This window comes from Chanodichthys erythropterus, chromosome 16 (assembly GCF_024489055.1).
Source record: "Chanodichthys erythropterus isolate Z2021 chromosome 16, ASM2448905v1, whole genome shotgun sequence".
Lineage (NCBI taxonomy): Eukaryota > Metazoa > Chordata > Actinopteri > Cypriniformes > Xenocyprididae > Chanodichthys > Chanodichthys erythropterus.
In genome coordinates this window covers 13,410,155-13,427,656 of record NC_090236.1, presented here as the reverse complement: position 1 = coordinate 13,427,656, position 17,502 = coordinate 13,410,155, and the positions used below count along the sequence as shown (strand labels likewise).

The following is a 17,502-nucleotide window of genomic DNA, read 5'->3' as shown; positions in this document are numbered from 1 at the left end:
CCGAGAAAAAAATTCAAAATTGAAAGACGTAAACTCAGAATTCCGAGAAAAAATGGTAAAATTGCGAGATGTAATCTCAGAATTCCGAGAAAAATGGCAAATTGTGAGACATAAACTCAGAATTCCGAGAAAAAAATGGCAAAATTGCAAGACGTAAACTCAGAATTCCGAGAAAAAAATGGCAAAATTGAAAGACGTAAACTCAGAATTCAGAGAAAAAAAATTGTCAAAATTGCGAGACGTAAACTCAGAATTCCGCGAAAAATGGCAAATTGCGAGACATAAACTCAGAATTCAGAGAAAAAAAATAGCAAAATTGCAAGACGTAAACTCAGAATTCCGAGAAAAAATGGCAAAATTGAAAGACGTAAACTCAGAATTCCGAGAAAAAAAATTGTCAAAATTGCGAGACGTAAACTCAGAATTCCGCGAAAAATGGCAAATTGCGAGACATAAACTCAGAATTCAGAGAAAAAAATAGCAAAATTGCGAGACGTAAACTCAGAATTCCGAGGAAAAATGGCAAAATTGAAAGACGTAAACTCAGAATTCTGAGGGAAAAAAATTGTCAAAATTGCGAGACGTAAACTCAGAACTCCGCGAAAAATGGCAAATTGCGAGATGTAAACTCAGAATTCAGAGAAAAAAATAGCAAAATTGCGAGATGTAAACTCAGAATTCCGAGGAAAAATGGCAAAATTGAAAGACGTAAACTCAGAATTCCGAGAAAAAAATTCAAAATTGAAAGACGTAAACTCAGAATTCCGAGAAAAAATGGTAAAATTGCGAGATGTAATCTCAGAATTCCGAGAAAAATGGCAAATTGTGAGACATAAACTCAGAATTCCGAGAAAAAAATGGCAAAATTGCAAGACGTAAACTCAGAATTCCGAGAAAAAAATAGCAAAATTGCAAGACGTAAACTCAGAATTCCGAGAAAAAAATGGCAAAATTGAAAGACGTAAACTCAGAATTCAGAGAAAAAAAATTGTCAAAATTGCGAGACGTAAACTCAGAATTCCGCGAAAAATGGCAAATTGCGAGACATAAACTCAGAATTCAGAGAAAAAAAATAGCAAAATTGCGAGACGTAAACTCAGAATTCCGAGGAAAAATGGCAAAATTGAAAGACGTAAACTCAGAATTCCGAGAAAAAAATTCAAAATTGAAAGACGTAAACTCAGAATTCCGAGAAAAAATGGTAAAATTGCGAGATGTAATCTCAGAATTCCGAGAAAAATGGCAAATTGTGAGACATAAACTCAGAATTCCGAGAAAAAAATGGCAAAATTGCAAGACGTAAACTCAGAATTCCGAGAAAAAAATAGCAAAATTGCAAGACGTAAACTCAGAATTCCGAGAAAAAAATGGCAAAATTGAAAGACGTAAACTCAGAATTCAGAGAAAAAAAATTGTCAAAATTGCGAGACATAAACTCAGAATTCAGAGAAAAAAAATAGCAAAATTGCGAGACGTAAACTCAGAATTCCGAGGAAAAATGTCAAAATTGAAAGACGTAAACGTAGAATTCCGAGAAAAAAAAAACTGTCAAAATTGCGAGACGTAAACTCAGAATTCCGAGAAAAAAAATGTCAAAATTGCGAGACGTAAACTCAGAATTCCGCGAAAAATGGCAAATTGCGAGAAATAAACTCAGAATTCAGAGAAAAAAATAGCAAAATTGCGAGACGTAAACTCAGAATTCCAAGAAAAAAATGCAAAAATTGCGAGACGTAAACTCAGTAAACAACTTGCAATCGTGAGATAAAAGGACAATTAACTTTATTATTTTTTTTTATTCTGTGGTGGAAACAAGTCTCCATAGTTCACTGAGTTAACAGAGGTAAAATCATTTCTTCATGAACGCACCTTTAGTTTGGAGAGCTGGCCCAACTCTTTAGCAGCGTTGAAGATGAGCTGTGTGCCCTACAAACGAGGAAGATGAAGACAAACACAAAGAGATTAATTAATTAAACATTCACCTGTCATGGTTACTGCTGCTCACATAGACGAGATTCACAGAGCGACTCAACTGCAGAGTTCCATGAACGGTGCGTTTTTTAGTCAGGTATGGTCAGAAACTGACTGGATATTATTCTCACAAGTGCTGGAATAATGTATGGCATCACAACAGTTGTTTTCTTTAAAAATAGTGTTAAATTACACAATGACTATCGTCTTTCTCATAGAGAGTTTTCTTTTGATCTTTTATGTTCATTTGAGAATGAGAGTTTAATACAGATAATGAACATTAAAGTGGAAATGAAGCAGTCAGTCAAGTTAACATTATCTAGTAAATGGATTTCCACTCTAATTAAAAAATACATAACATAATACAATAAATGTAAATCAAAAAGAAAAAAAGATGTTTTTTTATAGCTTTTGTAGAGAGGCAGTCCTGACTCGCACTGCTGGATTAGAGTTACATGTCAGTGAAGGACAGAGAAAGAGGAAGCAGTGAAAGGGGAGACAGGAAGTGCCCTGTGACAGGAAGACATCCGACAGGAATTACAGAAGACAATCTGCCGTGCATCATGCCAGAGTTTAACAGAGAGAGAGAGAGATGATGCTGATCTGGAGGCAGAACGACAGAATCAGACCAAACCAGATGCAACACACACACACACACACACACACACTGTTATACTTACAATCATCTGATGAAAGATGAATGAGAGAATGGTGATGAAAACAAAAAAGAGAAGAATGAAAATCACAAAAACACACACACACACACACACACACTCATGCACTGCAACACACATTTATCGTAACACTTGAGAAGAAGTTAGCGGTTATTAATGCATCAACTAACATTAACAATGAGTTATACATCTGTTACAGCACTCTTTATAATCTTAGTTAAACTTAGTAAATAAAAATACAACTGTTCACTGCTCACAAAAAACGTTTGCACTCCTCTGAGAAACTTTGCATTCCCTTGCAAATTGCTGAATAAAGTTGTAATTTTTGTTTCGTTTTGGCGCACAAAAAGTATTCTCGTTGCTTCATAATATTAAAGTTGAACCACTGCAGTCACATGACATGACAGTAATTACGTTGCTTTGAATAAGGGGATTAAAAAAACCTCTGGGATTTCATCAAAAATATCCTAATTTGTGTTCTGAAGATGAACGAAGGTCTTACGGTTTTAATTTTTGGGTGATCTAACCCTTTAAGCAATTTGTACGAACCCTGTAAAAATAAAAAACAAGAAGTAAGAAATCAAATTTTGGGGAAGGCAGCATAATTACGCTCCCTAGCGTTTGTGTTGGGAGTTTACCTATGATCCCTAGGTAGGCAGCACAGAAGTGTTGTGTCGCTACAGTCACACTGTCTGTGAAATCAGCATCAACACACACTCACACTGATGATTACAGTTAATGGATGGAGGGTGTTGAGCAGTCAGTATTGATCTGCAGGATGATACATGCTTCCATCATCATCAGGATCATACCCGTCACCATGGCAACACACGGGAAATCTGATCAATCATTGAGCCACAGTGCAGAAATCCCTCCCACGTGTTTATCACAGATCCCTCTCAATATGCAGAATTTGGTCATTTCAAATAACGCTTGGTAATGTATCACATGGTAATACAAAAACAGTTGATATGAAACTGCCTTATGTACAATTTAAATGATTTTTTGTTGATTATTTAATTAATTTGAATAATTAATTGATTAATAAATAAACTTTATTTTTGGTTTTGGTTGAAGAAGTTGGTGCATCACAAGTAATACAATTATTACAGTATTTTAATATAAACCTGGAAATATCAGGCCTGTAAATGAAAATAAATCAAAATTGTAAAAAAGTCATTGACATTTTTGGATTTTTTTTTTTTTTTTTTTTTTTTTTAATGTTATGAAGAATAAGCCCTCTTGAGTTAGTTTTATTTGAGCATTGATTATTTAATTAATTTGATTAATTAATTATTATATAAAGAGTGTTTTGGTTTTCAGCTAAATTAAAACTAGGTATTTTGATATAAACTGGATATCTTGGAAATATTAAGTCTGGAAAAATCATGAAAATAAATTAAAAATTGCACAAAGTCATGGAAATTTTTAAAGAAGATTGTTTATGCTCAATTAAATTAATTTGATTTAATTATTTGATTGTTAAATAAACTTTATTTTCAGTTTTCAGCTAAATTAAATCTTTAAATTCCAGTTTTCGTTCCAGTTTTTCGATGCATCACTTGTAATACTATTACTACGATATTTTAATATATAAACTATGGATAACCTGGAAATATCATGCCCGGAAAATCATGAAAAAAAATAAAAAAATATATATTTTTGTAGATATGCTGAAAAGAAAAAGCTCTCTTCACTTTATTTAATTATTGACTGATTAATTATTTGATTATTATTTTCAGTTTTGGTTTTCAGCAAAATAAAAAACTTCAGTGTTTCTGTAAAAAAAAAAATGCAACTATGGTATTTTGATACAAACTATGGATGACCTGGAAATATCAAGCCTTGAATATCTATGAAAATAAATCACATTTTTAAAAAAAAAATACAGTATATTTTTCATTCTGCCAAGGAAAGTAAAGAAAAAAGTAAAGATAAAACAAATACCATTGAACTTAAGAGCTACTGCAATGTATACCAAGGTATTTCCATCATAGTAGTGACCATAAAAAGCCTGACATTACCATGGTTTTGCATGTTATTTTTTATTTTGTGTGTGTGTGTCTAGGTGTAATGAACACACACCGTTTGGTCGGTCAGTGGCGGCAGGACGATGGTTTTCTCCATGGTGTTCATCACCAGCTTCCACAGTTCCTTCAGCACTCTCTTGAGCACCGTCTTCTCACAGATCTTAGCGAACAGAGTCAAACTGAGGGAAGAAACACAGACACCATGTCAAACATCAGCATCTGAAGAACAAGTTATGAGAATAAATACAGACATTACTTAGAGATCCTGAAATTTCTAAGCCACTATAGTGAGTGGCACCAAACAGAAATGCAAAAATTTAAAACAGAATTCCTCAATAAAAAAGAAAAAAGGTAACTGCATATTTTTATCTTGCAATTTTGACTTTTTTTTCTCGCAACTGTGACTTTATTTCTCATAATTTATATCAAGATATATAAAAAAAGCAATTACCTTTTGTATTTTTTTTATTCTGTGGTAGAAACAATTTTCTATAGGAATGAGCAAATATTCTATTACAGGAAAAGTTATTATAGTTAACTAAACTAAACCTAAAACCGTTAGCGTTAACTGAAATAAACTGACATACACAGTATAAAAGCGTAAACTTTCTTTCAGCTTGTTTCTCGTTTTCATTTAGTTTAACTTGATGTACTAAAATAACTAAAACTGAAATAGAAATTAATAAAAACTATATAGACATATTTAAAAAAAAAATATATATATATATATAGAAATGACAATGGATTACACAAAATTACTGAAACAAATTAAAATGACAGAAAGCATATTTAAAAACTATAACAGTATCTCAATGATACTAAAATAACACAGATTACAGGCCTGGACCAGACTATTTATTATCAAAACAGTAAAAGAACATTTAAAATTGTAAGTGTATAACCTAATTAATATTCATGAGCCGTGTCAGACTCAACATCTGTCCTCGCCACTTAAAGTGACGCCCATAAAAAATTCAGTTAATGCACATGAAATATTTACTACTGTTTATTTCTATCATGTTTATTCTGAGTAAGTCTTTGTTCAAGTTTGATTCTGTCACTGTAATTGAAATAAATGTTTCTGAGCCGCATACATAATCTGAAGGCTACTTAAAATAAAAAAAAAATATTGTGACTAGTGACAATTTTTTATTAATAACTTTTCAAATTGACAAATAAATAGACATTTAAAATAGTTCATTCATGTTTAACATGTAGGTAAATATAACAATAAAATATAAAATATTTTAATTAAATTTTCCAGACGAGTAGCTCATAGCCAGACAAACTGCAGTTTCAAAATAGCTTCCCATCACCATACGGTGGAGATCATGTGATATTTGCACTCCAAAAAAATTATTATTGCCTCTTGTTTAGTTTAATTAATTAAAATGAGATGAAGTAACATGATTTTCGAACATTTTGTCACAACTTAATTTCATTGTGTTCAATCCACCTAATACAGTAGTGTATGTCTGGCAGAGGAAAATTTACATCTTCACCCTTTAAAAATTGTTCAAGATTTTGCAATCATATTGCATAGTTGTGCTTGGAGTCAATTGTTTTGTTTGTGATAATAAAGCAATGAAACATGCCAAATTGTGCAAACATAATTTTTGGCCAGACTGTAATACAAAGAAATTATGAACACAATGACATATTAATAACACGATGTTGAAGTCAATGCATTTTGCATAGTAAAATAAAACCTGCAGGTTGTGGTTGTTTTTTGCCAAATATATATTCCTATATATATTCCTCTCCTCATATTTTGATGGTTTTATCAAACTTGTAGGGTCATAAAAACAAATATCCCCTCCAGACATCACTTTTGGCCACTACTGCATATCTAAAACTGAAGTTTACTTAATCTATTTGTGTTAACTAACATAAAAAATTTGGTATGACAAATGTAGTAAAGTTAAGTTAAACATACTTAATTCGATCTATTCCAAGCTGATTTAATTCGAATGACATTTGAATTAAATTGTGTGTAAAAACTTCAATTAAATTAAGTAAGGTTAATGAGTGTGTCTCTCTCTCACTTGCTGTCCAGGAAGTCCATGATGGGCTGCAGGACGTTGTCGGCGTCCTGTGCTAAGCCGCCGTTGCCGTTGGCAGGTACGGTGGCTCCTTTCACCTGACTCAGAATATCTCCCATCTGCCTCACGCTGTCCTCGATGTGCGGCTGGAAACTGCAGAAGAGCGGTGATATTTAGAGAGAATTATCTTATAATGTAGTATTGCACAAAGAGATTTTTAAATGCCTCTATTATGCTATTGTAAATGTTCCTGATTTTGTTTTGGAGTCTCCTACAACAGGTTTACATGCAACCAAGGTCAAAAAACACTTTTTTTTTAATAATATCCAATGCAATATCAGATCTTTTCTCTCTGTATCAGAAACGGGTCGTTCGAAGATTCGGTCTCTCTAAGTGTTTGAGGGCGGGGCAAAGTAGATGCTGCTCGTGGACAGCCAATGGGCTGGCATTATGCAAATGTGTTACAAACCTATGTAGGTTCAGCAGAAAGTGAGACTGGAATTACTGACGACTCGTTTCCGTTCAGAATCGCTTCTTTCTTTTAATAGAGAAAAACTCATTTATATGCACTTTGATCTTCGAAACTTCGCAGACCTTTTAAATTCACAGCTTTATTACACACTGAATGAAAAGGAATATCCAAAAAAGCATAATAGGGGCACTTTAAACATTCAATTTTTATTTAAAAAACTTAATACTACAAAAAGATTATCTGGTAAGAACATAAATAGGATTTTTACTTCTAGATTGTTGCACTTTATTGAACCTCTAAATAATCAAATACTCCAAACCAACCTCACAGCAAAGATCCTGCTGAGATCGTCCATCACATTGTTCAGTTTGACTTGCAGATCCTTCAGAAAGTCACTGGCCTCCACGTTTAACTGCAAAAAAAACATAAATATGAGTCTGATTTCATATAATTATAAAAGTCTGATTCGCCTTTTTTTTACTTAAAACTGTAGTAAAACTTTGGCTTGCTCAGCTGGGGTTTAAAAGACCATTAATTTTCAGAAAATATTACTGATTTGACACTATCGGATGAGAACAAAATGAACCAAATTGAGCTGAGTTATGAAACTATTGTTGAAACTTGCAACATTGAGACTATTATTGAACTGAATTGAATCAAACCTTAATTGAACTATTGTCTTCTGCACAATAACTGATTCATTTTACTATGTCATTTTGCTGTTTATCACTGTGAAGCTGCTTTGAAACAATCTGTATTGTATAAAGCGCTATAGAAATATAACATTCCCTCCGATGACATCACTAATTTCCAGCCAATTGCATCTGTTTGACACTGAAGCCCCGCCCCTTTCTGATATCCAGCAAATCTTTTTAGTATGCGCTGAGAGACCTTAGAAAGCTGTAAATTTATTGAATATTCTGTGAGCAATAGGAAACCAGAAAATGCATTTGCTGTGAATCGCACAGACTATTAAAGCCGGCCAACATTCATAATACATATGAATAATGAATTACGTCATGAATATTCATGCATGCGATTGTTTATCAGGGAGCATTTATTATATCGGTCATAAATGATGCATGACGTCAATGCAAATGTTGTGAGAAAGCAAGAATAATGAGCTGTCTGGCAAATGTGTTTGATACGTGTGTGTGACTGATGTTAAACAGGAAGTAAAACAGAAGATTGTGCTAAAGACGGGGAGAGCGGGATGTTTTATTGTCGGATGACTCAGAAGAGAAGGCGAGAATGGATGGGATGATAAATGGATGATGGAAAAGTTGCTAAATGAGAGCGATTTATGGATGAACACAGAACTGGAGGGATGAGACTCTGCAGTTTGATCAATGAATGAAAACGGTGCAGAGAATATGGAATTCTGAACCTGTAATATGCATTACTTTGATATTTGATTTAATGCATTTATTGACAAATGCAACATGAAAAACCACTATTGCTTCCACATGATGCAGATGCAGAGGACTAGTAAATGCAGGTGATGTTTTTACACTGTATATAAGAGGTAAGATGATACCTCATATCTCATTTGCACTTTCATATACTTCAGTTTGGTTTATCTTATTTCAGTTTAAAGGCATGTCAGAACCAATGATGTTTGGCATTAATGACATCAAACCAGGTATAATTGTATCTTGATGCACCCTATTTAATACTGTTCAAAAGTTTGGGGTGTTTTTTGAATAAAATTAATACTTTTATTTAGCAAGGATGCATGAAATTATGGAAGCTTGTTTCCGCCATGAAGTAAAAAATAAAAAAGGTAACTGTGTATCTTTATATCACGCAATTCTGAGAAAAAAAACAAAGTCAGAATTGTGAGATATAAAGTCAAAATTTTGTGATATAAAGTCAGAAATATTGTGAGATATAAACTTGTGATTGCGTGCTATAATGTGTAATTGTGACAATTCTGACTTTATATTTCGCAATTCTGACTTTATATCTCGCAATTCTGACTTTATATCTCGTAATTCTGACTTTATAACTCGTAATTCTGACTTTATATCTCGCAAATCTGACTTTATATTTCGCAATTCTGACTTTATATCTCGCAAATTCTGACTTTATAACTCATAATTCTGACTTTATATCACGTAATTCTGACTTTATATCTCGCAATTCTGACTTTATATCACGTAATTCTGACTTTATAACTCGCAATTCTGACTTTATAACTCGCAATTCTGACTTTATAACTCGTAATTCTGACTTTATATTTCGCAATTCTGACTTTATAACTCGCAATTCTGACTTTATATCACGTAATTCTGACTTTATATCACGTAATTCTGACTTTATATTTCGCAATTCTGACTTTATATCTCGCAATTCTGACTTTATAACTCGTAATTCTGACTTTATATCTCGCAATTCTGACTTTATATCTCGTAATTCTGACTTTAAATCACGTAATTCTGACTTTATAACTCGTAATTCTGACTTTATATCTCGCAATTCTGACTTTATATTTTGCAATTCTGACTTTATAACTCGTAATTCTGACTTTATAACTCGCAATTTTGACTTTATATCTCGCAATTCTGACTTTATAACTCGCAATTCTGACTTTATATCTCACGATTCTGACTTTATATTTCGCAATTCTGACTTTATATTTCGCAATTCTGACTTTATATCTCGCAATTCTGACTTTATATCTCGTAATTCTGACTTTATATCTCGTAATTCTGACTTTATATCACGTAATTCTGACTTTATATCTCGCAATTCTGACTTTATAACTCGTAATTCTGACTTTATAACTCGTAATTCTGACTTTATAACTCGTAATTCTGACTTTATATCTCGTATCTTTATATCTCGTAATTTTATATCTTCTGACTTTATATCTCGTAATTCTGACTTTATATCTCGCAATTCTGACTTTATATCTCGTAATTCTGACTTTAAATCACGTAATTCTGACTTTATAACTCGTAATTCTGACTTTATAACTCGTAATTCTGACTTTATATCACGTAATTCTGACTTTATAACTCGTAATTCTGACTTTAAATCACGTAATTCTGACTTTATAACTCGTAATTCTGACTTTATAACTCGTAATTCTGACTTTATATCACGTAATTCTGACTTTATAACTCGTAATTCTGACTTTATATCTCGCAATTCTGACTTTATATTTCACAATTCTGACTTTATAACTTGTAATTCTGACTTTATATCTCGCAATTCTGACTTTATAACTCGTAATTCTGACTTTATAACTCGTAATTCTGACTTTATATCTCGCAATTCTGACTTTATATTTCACAATTCTGACTTTATATCACGTAATTCTGACTTTATATCTCGCAATTCTGACTTTATAACTCGCAATTCTGACTTTATATCTCGCAATTGTGACTATAACTCGTAATTCTGACTTTATATCTCGCAATTCTGACTTTATAACTTGTAATTCTGACTTTATATCATGCAATTCTGACTTAATATCACGCAATTCTGACTTTATATCTCTCGATTCTGACTTTATATTACGCAATTCTGACTTTATATCTCGCAATTCTGACTTTATATCTCGCAATTGTGACTATAACTCGTAATTCTGACTTTATATCTCGCAATTCTGACTTTATAACTTGTAATTCTGACTTTATATCATGCAATTCTGACTTAATATCACGCAATTCTGACTTTATATCTCGCAATTCTGACTTTATATCTCGCAATTCTGACTTTATATCTCGCAATTCTGACTTTATATCTCGCAATTGTGACTTTATAACTCGTAATTCTGACTTTATATCTCGCAATTCTGACTTTATAACTCGTAATTCTGACTTTATAACTCGTAATTCTGACTTTATATCTCATAATTCTGACTTTATATCTCGCAATTCTGACTTTATATCTCGTAATTCTGACTTTAAATCACGTAATTCTGACTTTGTAACTCGTAATTCTGACTTTATATCACGTAATTCTGACTTTATAACTCGTAATTCTGACTTTATATCACGTAATTCTGACTTTATAACTCGCAATTCTGACTTTATAACTCGTAATTCTGACTTTATAACTCGTAATTCTGACTTTATAACTCGTAATTCTGACTTTATATCACGTAATTCTGACTTTATAACTCGCAATTCTGACTTTATAACTCGTAATTCTGACTTTATATCTCGCAATTCTGACTTTATATCTCGCAATTCTGACTTTATAACTCGTAATTCTGACTTTATAACTCGTAATTTTGACTTTATAACTCGCAATTTTGACTTTATATCTCGCAATTCTGACTTTATAACTCGCAATTCTGACTTTATATCTCTCGATTCTGACTTTATATTTCGCAATTCTGACTTTATAACTCGTAATTCTGACTTTATATCTCGTAATTCTGACTTTATAACTCGTAATTCTGACTTTATATCTCGCAATTCTGACTTTATAACTCGTAATTCTGACTTTATAACTCGTAATTCTGACTTTATATCTCATAATTCTGACTTTATATCTCGCAATTCTGACTTTATATCTCGTAATTCTGACTTTAAATCACGTAATTCTGACTTTATAACTCGTAATTCTGACTTTATATCACGTAATTCTGACTTTATAACTCGTAATTCTGACTTTATATCACGTAATTCTGACTTTATAACTCGCAATTCTGACTTTATAACTCGTAATTCTGACTTTATAACTCGTAATTCTGACTTTATAACTCGTAATTCTGACTTTATATCACGTAATTCTGACTTTATAACTCGCAATTCTGACTTTATATCTCGCAATTGTGACTTTATAACTCGTAATTCTGACTTTATATCTCGCAATTCTGACTTTATAACTCGCAATTCTGACTTTATAACTCGTAATTCTGACTTTATAACTCGTAATTCTGACTTTATAACTCGTAATTCTGACTTTATATCACGTAATTCTGACTTTATATCTCGCAATTCTGACTTTATATCTCGCAATTGTGACTTTATAACTCGTAATTCTGACTTTATATCTCGCAATTCTGACTTTATAACTCGTAATTCTGACTTTATAACTCGTAATTCTGACTTTATATCTCATAATTCTGACTTTATATCTCGCAATTCTGACTTTATATCTCGTAATTCTGACTTTAAATCACGTAATTCTGACTTTATAACTCGTAATTCTGACTTTATATCACGTAATTCTGACTTTATAACTCGTAATTCTGACTTTATATCACGTAATTCTGACTTTATAACTCGCAATTCTGACTTTATAACTCGTAATTCTGACTTTATAACTCGTAATTCTGACTTTATAACTCGTAATTCTGACTTTATATCACGTAATTCTGACTTTATAACTCGCAATTCTGACTTTATAACTCGTAATTCTGACTTTATATCTCGCAATTCTGACTTTATATCTCGCAATTCTGACTTTATAACTCGTAATTCTGACTTTATAACTCGTAATTTTGACTTTATAACTCGCAATTTTGACTTTATATCTCGCAATTCTGACTTTATATCTCTCGATTCTGACTTTATATTTCGCAATTCTGACTTTATAACTCGTAATTCTGACTTTATATCTCGTAATTCTGACTTTATAACTCGTAATTCTGACTTTATATCTCGCAATTCTGACTTTATAACTCGTAATTCTGACTTTATAACTCGTAATTCTGACTTTATATCTCATAATTCTGACTTTATATCTCGCAATTCTGACTTTATATCTCGTAATTCTGACTTTAAATCACGTAATTCTGACTTTATAACTCGTAATTCTGACTTTATATCTCGTAATTCTGACTTTAAATCACGTAATTCTGACTTTATAACTCGTAATTCTGACTTTATATCACGTAATTCTGACTTTATAACTCGTAATTCTGACTTTATATCACGTAATTCTGACTTTATAACTCGCAATTCTGACTTTATAACTCGTAATTCTGACTTTATAACTCGTAATTCTGACTTTATAACTCGTAATTCTGACTTTATATCACGTAATTCTGACTTTATAACTCGCAATTCTGACTTTATAACTCGTAATTCTGACTTTATATCTCGCAATTCTGACTTTATATCTCGCAATTCTGACTTTATAACTCGTAATTCTGACTTTATAACTCGTAATTTTGACTTTATAACTCGCAATTTTGACTTTATATCTCGCAATTCTGACTTTATAACTCGCAATTCTGACTTTATATCTCTCGATTCTGACTTTATATTTCGCAAATCTGACTTTATAACTCGTAATTCTGACTTTATATCTCGTAATTCTGACTTTATAACTCGTAATTCTGACTTTATATCTCGCAATTCTGACTTTATAACTCGTAATTCTGACTTTATAACTCGCAAATCTGACTTTATATCTCTCAATTCTGACTTTATATCTCGCAACTTTGAGAAAAAAGTCAGAATTGTGAGATAAAAAGTCGCAATTACCTTTTTTATTTTTTGTTTTTTAGTAGTGGAAACAAGCTTCCATATGAAATTAATTAAAAGTGACAGTAAAGACATTTATAATGTTACAAAAGATTCTATTTCAAATCAATTCTGTGCTTTTCATCTTTCTATTCATCAAAGAATCCTGAAAAATAAAATGCATCACAGTTTCCACAAAAATATGAAGCTGTTTTCAACATTGATAATAATCAGAAATGTTTCTTGAGCATCAAATCATCATATTAGAATGATTTCTGAAGGATCATGTGACACTGAAGACTGGAGTAATGATGCTGAAAATTCAGCTTTGATCACTGGATATAAATTACAGTTTACCATATACTCACATAGAAAACAGTTACTTTAATTTGCAAAAATATTTCACAGTATTACTGATTTTACTGTATTTTTTAATCAAATAAATGCAGCCTTGGTGAGCAGAAGAGACTTTGTTCAAAAACTAATCATAACGACCTCAAACTTTTGAATGGAAGCTGCATTGGAGGGCAAGATTTTGTGTTTGTTCTTTACACAAAGCATCTTTGTAATATACAACAGATCACTTTCATGCTTCTTTATATGTGTGAAGTATTTCTTTCTGCATGTTTTAAAGTTTTCATGAGTGCATGAACTCACGTCTTTCCCTCCCATGGCCTCAAACATCTTCTCCAACTGGACTCGCAGCTGCTGGATATTATTAATAATGATGCAAGGCTGAAAATAACAGAAGTTAAATTACATTAATACACACAGACACATAAGCTATAAAAAGAAATCCCTGCAGCAATAGAAAGTGAGGAATAGTGCTAAACGTGACAGCTTCATTAAGTCGTGTGAGCTGAATGAGACGTATGTGTGTGTCTCTGCTAATTACTGTATCTCTATCTAATAACTCACTAGCAGACACGTCCCAAGAGACTCTATTATGAGCCACCTTGTAATATTATAAATGTAAATGCATAAATGTCACGCACCACTTTCTCCTTCTTGCAGTGAGTGGGAAAATCCTTGGTAATGATGTCAGCATAAGACAGAAGAACATTTCCAATGGTCTGAAAGAAAGAAAACACTGAACTTTACACTAACATGACACTACGGTCTTTTTAGAGCTGCTTTACCTCAGAATATAAGTTTGTGTCATATTTAAACAGCTCTACATAAAAGGTAATTTTCAAAATAATATCATAATAGGGTATAATAGAGGTATGACTAAGCCGTGTCACCTTAGCAAACCTCTTCATGTAATTCCCAACAATCTGAGGATCAGGACATTCCAACTTCCTGATGATCTCAAAGCTCTGGTTGAGCTGAGAGAAGACGTCCACCACCGAACAGGAGAAGAGCGCGTGCTCCGACGTCTGCTGGAACTGCAGGGAGAGATGAAGAGAGAGAAGATCAGGCTACTGAATCATAAAAATCTAAATAAATCATTTTAAAATATGAAATCAAACATGAAGATTTTATTTGTTTAGTTGCATTTCATGTGATTTTTAACCAACATAGTTTGAAAACATATGGGTAAACAAAAACAATTTACTTTAATGTAACTTTCATATATAGGTTTGGCCTTATGAAGTCAGAATTGTGAGTTTTCAAGTCAGAATTACATGATATAAAGTCAGAAATACAAGTTATAATGTCATAATTTCGTGATATAAAGTCATAATTTTGTGATATAAAGTCAGAATTGTGTTATAAAGACAATTTTGTGATATAAAGTCAGAATTTCATGATATAAAGTCAGAATTCCATGATATAAAGTCAGAATTTTGTGATATAAAGTCAGAATTTCATGATATAAAGTCAGAATTTTGTGATATAAAGTCAGAATTTCATGATATAAAGTCAGAATTCCATGATATAAAGTCAGAATTTTGTGATATAAAGTCAGAATTTCATGATATAAAGTCAGAATTCCATGATATAAAGTCAGAATTGTGTTATAAAGACAATTTCATTATATAAAGTCAGAATTTCGTGATATAAAGTCAGAATTGTGTTATAAAGACAATTTCATGATATAAAGTCAGAATTTCGTGATATAAAGTCAGAATTTCATGATATAAAGTCAGAATTTCATGATATAAAGTCAGAATTTCGTGATATAAAGTCAGAATTTCATGATATAGTCAGAATTTCATGATATAAAGTCAGAATTTCATGATATAAAGTCAGAATTTCGTGATATAAAGTCAGAATTTCATGATATAAAGTCAGAATTTTGTGATATAAAGTCAGAATTTCATGATATAAAGTCAGAATTCCATGATATAAAGTCAGAATTTTGTGATATAAAGTCAGAATTTCATGATATAAAGTCAGAATTCCATGATATAAAGTCAGAATTTTGTGATATAAAGTCAGAATTTCATGATATAAAGTCAGAATTGCGTGATATAAAGTCAGAATTGTGTTATAAAGTCATAATTTCGTGATATAAAGTCAGAATTGCGTGATATAAAGTCAGAATTGCGTGATATAAAGTCAGAATTGTGTTATAAAGTCATAATTTCGTGATATAAAGTCAGAATTGCGTGATATAAAGTCAGAATTGCGTGATATAAAGTCAGAATTGTGTTATAAAGTCATAATTTCGTGATATAAAGTCAGAATTGCGTGATATAAAGTCAGAATTGCGTGATATAAAGTCAGAATTGTGTTATAAAGTCAGAATTGTGTGATATAAAGTCAGAATTCCGTGATATAAAGTCAGAAATTCATGATATAAAGTCAGAATTGCGTGATATAAAGTCAGAGTTTCATGATATAAAGTCAGAATTGCGTGATATAAAGTCAGAATTTCATGATATAAAGTCAGAATTGTGTTATAAAGACAATTTCGTGATATTAAGTCAGAATTGCGTGATATAAAGTCAGAATTGTGTTATAAAGACAATTTCGTGGTATAAAGTCAGAATTTCGTGATATAAAGTCAGAATTGCGTGATATAAAGTCAGAATTGTGTGATATAAAGTCAGAATTTCATGATATAAAGTCAGAATTGCGTGATATAAAGTCAGAATTTCATGATATAAAGTCAGAATTGCGTGATATAAAGTCAGAATTTCATGATATAAAGTCAGAATTGTGTTATAAAGACAATTTCGTGATATAAAGTCAGAATTGCGTGATATAAAGTCAGAACTGTGTTATAAAGACAATTTCGTGATATAAAGTCAGAATTTCATGATATAAAGTCAGAATTCCATGATATAAAGTCAGAATTGTGTTATAAAGACAATTTTGTGATATAAAGTCAGAATTGCGTGATATAAAGTTAGAATTCCGTGATATAAAGTCAGAATTTCATGATATAAAGTCAGAATTTCATGATATAAAGTCAGAATTTCAAGATATAGTCCGAATTTCGTGATATAAAGTCAGAATTTCATGATATAAAGTCAGAATTTCATGATATAAAGTCAGAATTTCATGATATAAAGTCAGAATTTCGTGATATAAAGTCAGAATTTCATGATATAAAGTCAGAATTTCGTGATATAAAGTCAGAATTTCGTGATATAAAGTCAGAATTGTGTTATAAAGACAATTTCGTGATATAAAGTCAGAATTGCGTGATATAAAGTCAGAATTTCGTGATATAAAGTCAGAATTGTGTTATAAAGACAATTTTCTGATATAAAGTCAGAATTTCATGATATAAAGTCAGAATTCCATGATATAAAGTCAGAATTGTGTTATAAAGACAATTTTGTGATATAAAGTCAGAATTGCGTGATATAAAGTCAGAATTGTGTTATAAAGACAATTTCGTGGTATAAAGTCAGAATTTTGTGATATAAAGTCAGAATTTCATGATATAAAGTCAGAATTTCATGATATAGTCAGAATTTCATGATATAA

General features: G+C 31.5%; 1 protein-coding gene across 1 annotated transcript in view; it reads right to left on the bottom strand.

Annotated features, from left to right (window-relative positions):
• Positions 1-17,502, bottom strand: part of LOC137003749 (protein unc-13 homolog A) — a gene marked incomplete at its 5' end in the record, with an annotated part of 71,390 nt that overhangs the window by 6,270 nt on the left and 47,618 nt on the right. The window contains 7 exons of the mRNA XM_067364033.1: positions 1,870-1,926; positions 4,731-4,854; positions 6,721-6,870; positions 7,513-7,601; positions 14,275-14,352; positions 14,613-14,690; positions 14,862-15,005. Coding sequence (XP_067220134.1) covers positions 1,870-1,926; positions 4,731-4,854; positions 6,721-6,870; positions 7,513-7,601; positions 14,275-14,352; positions 14,613-14,690; positions 14,862-15,005 — 720 coding nt within the window. The remainder of the gene's footprint in view (positions 1-1,869; positions 1,927-4,730; positions 4,855-6,720; positions 6,871-7,512; positions 7,602-14,274; positions 14,353-14,612; positions 14,691-14,861; positions 15,006-17,502) is intronic.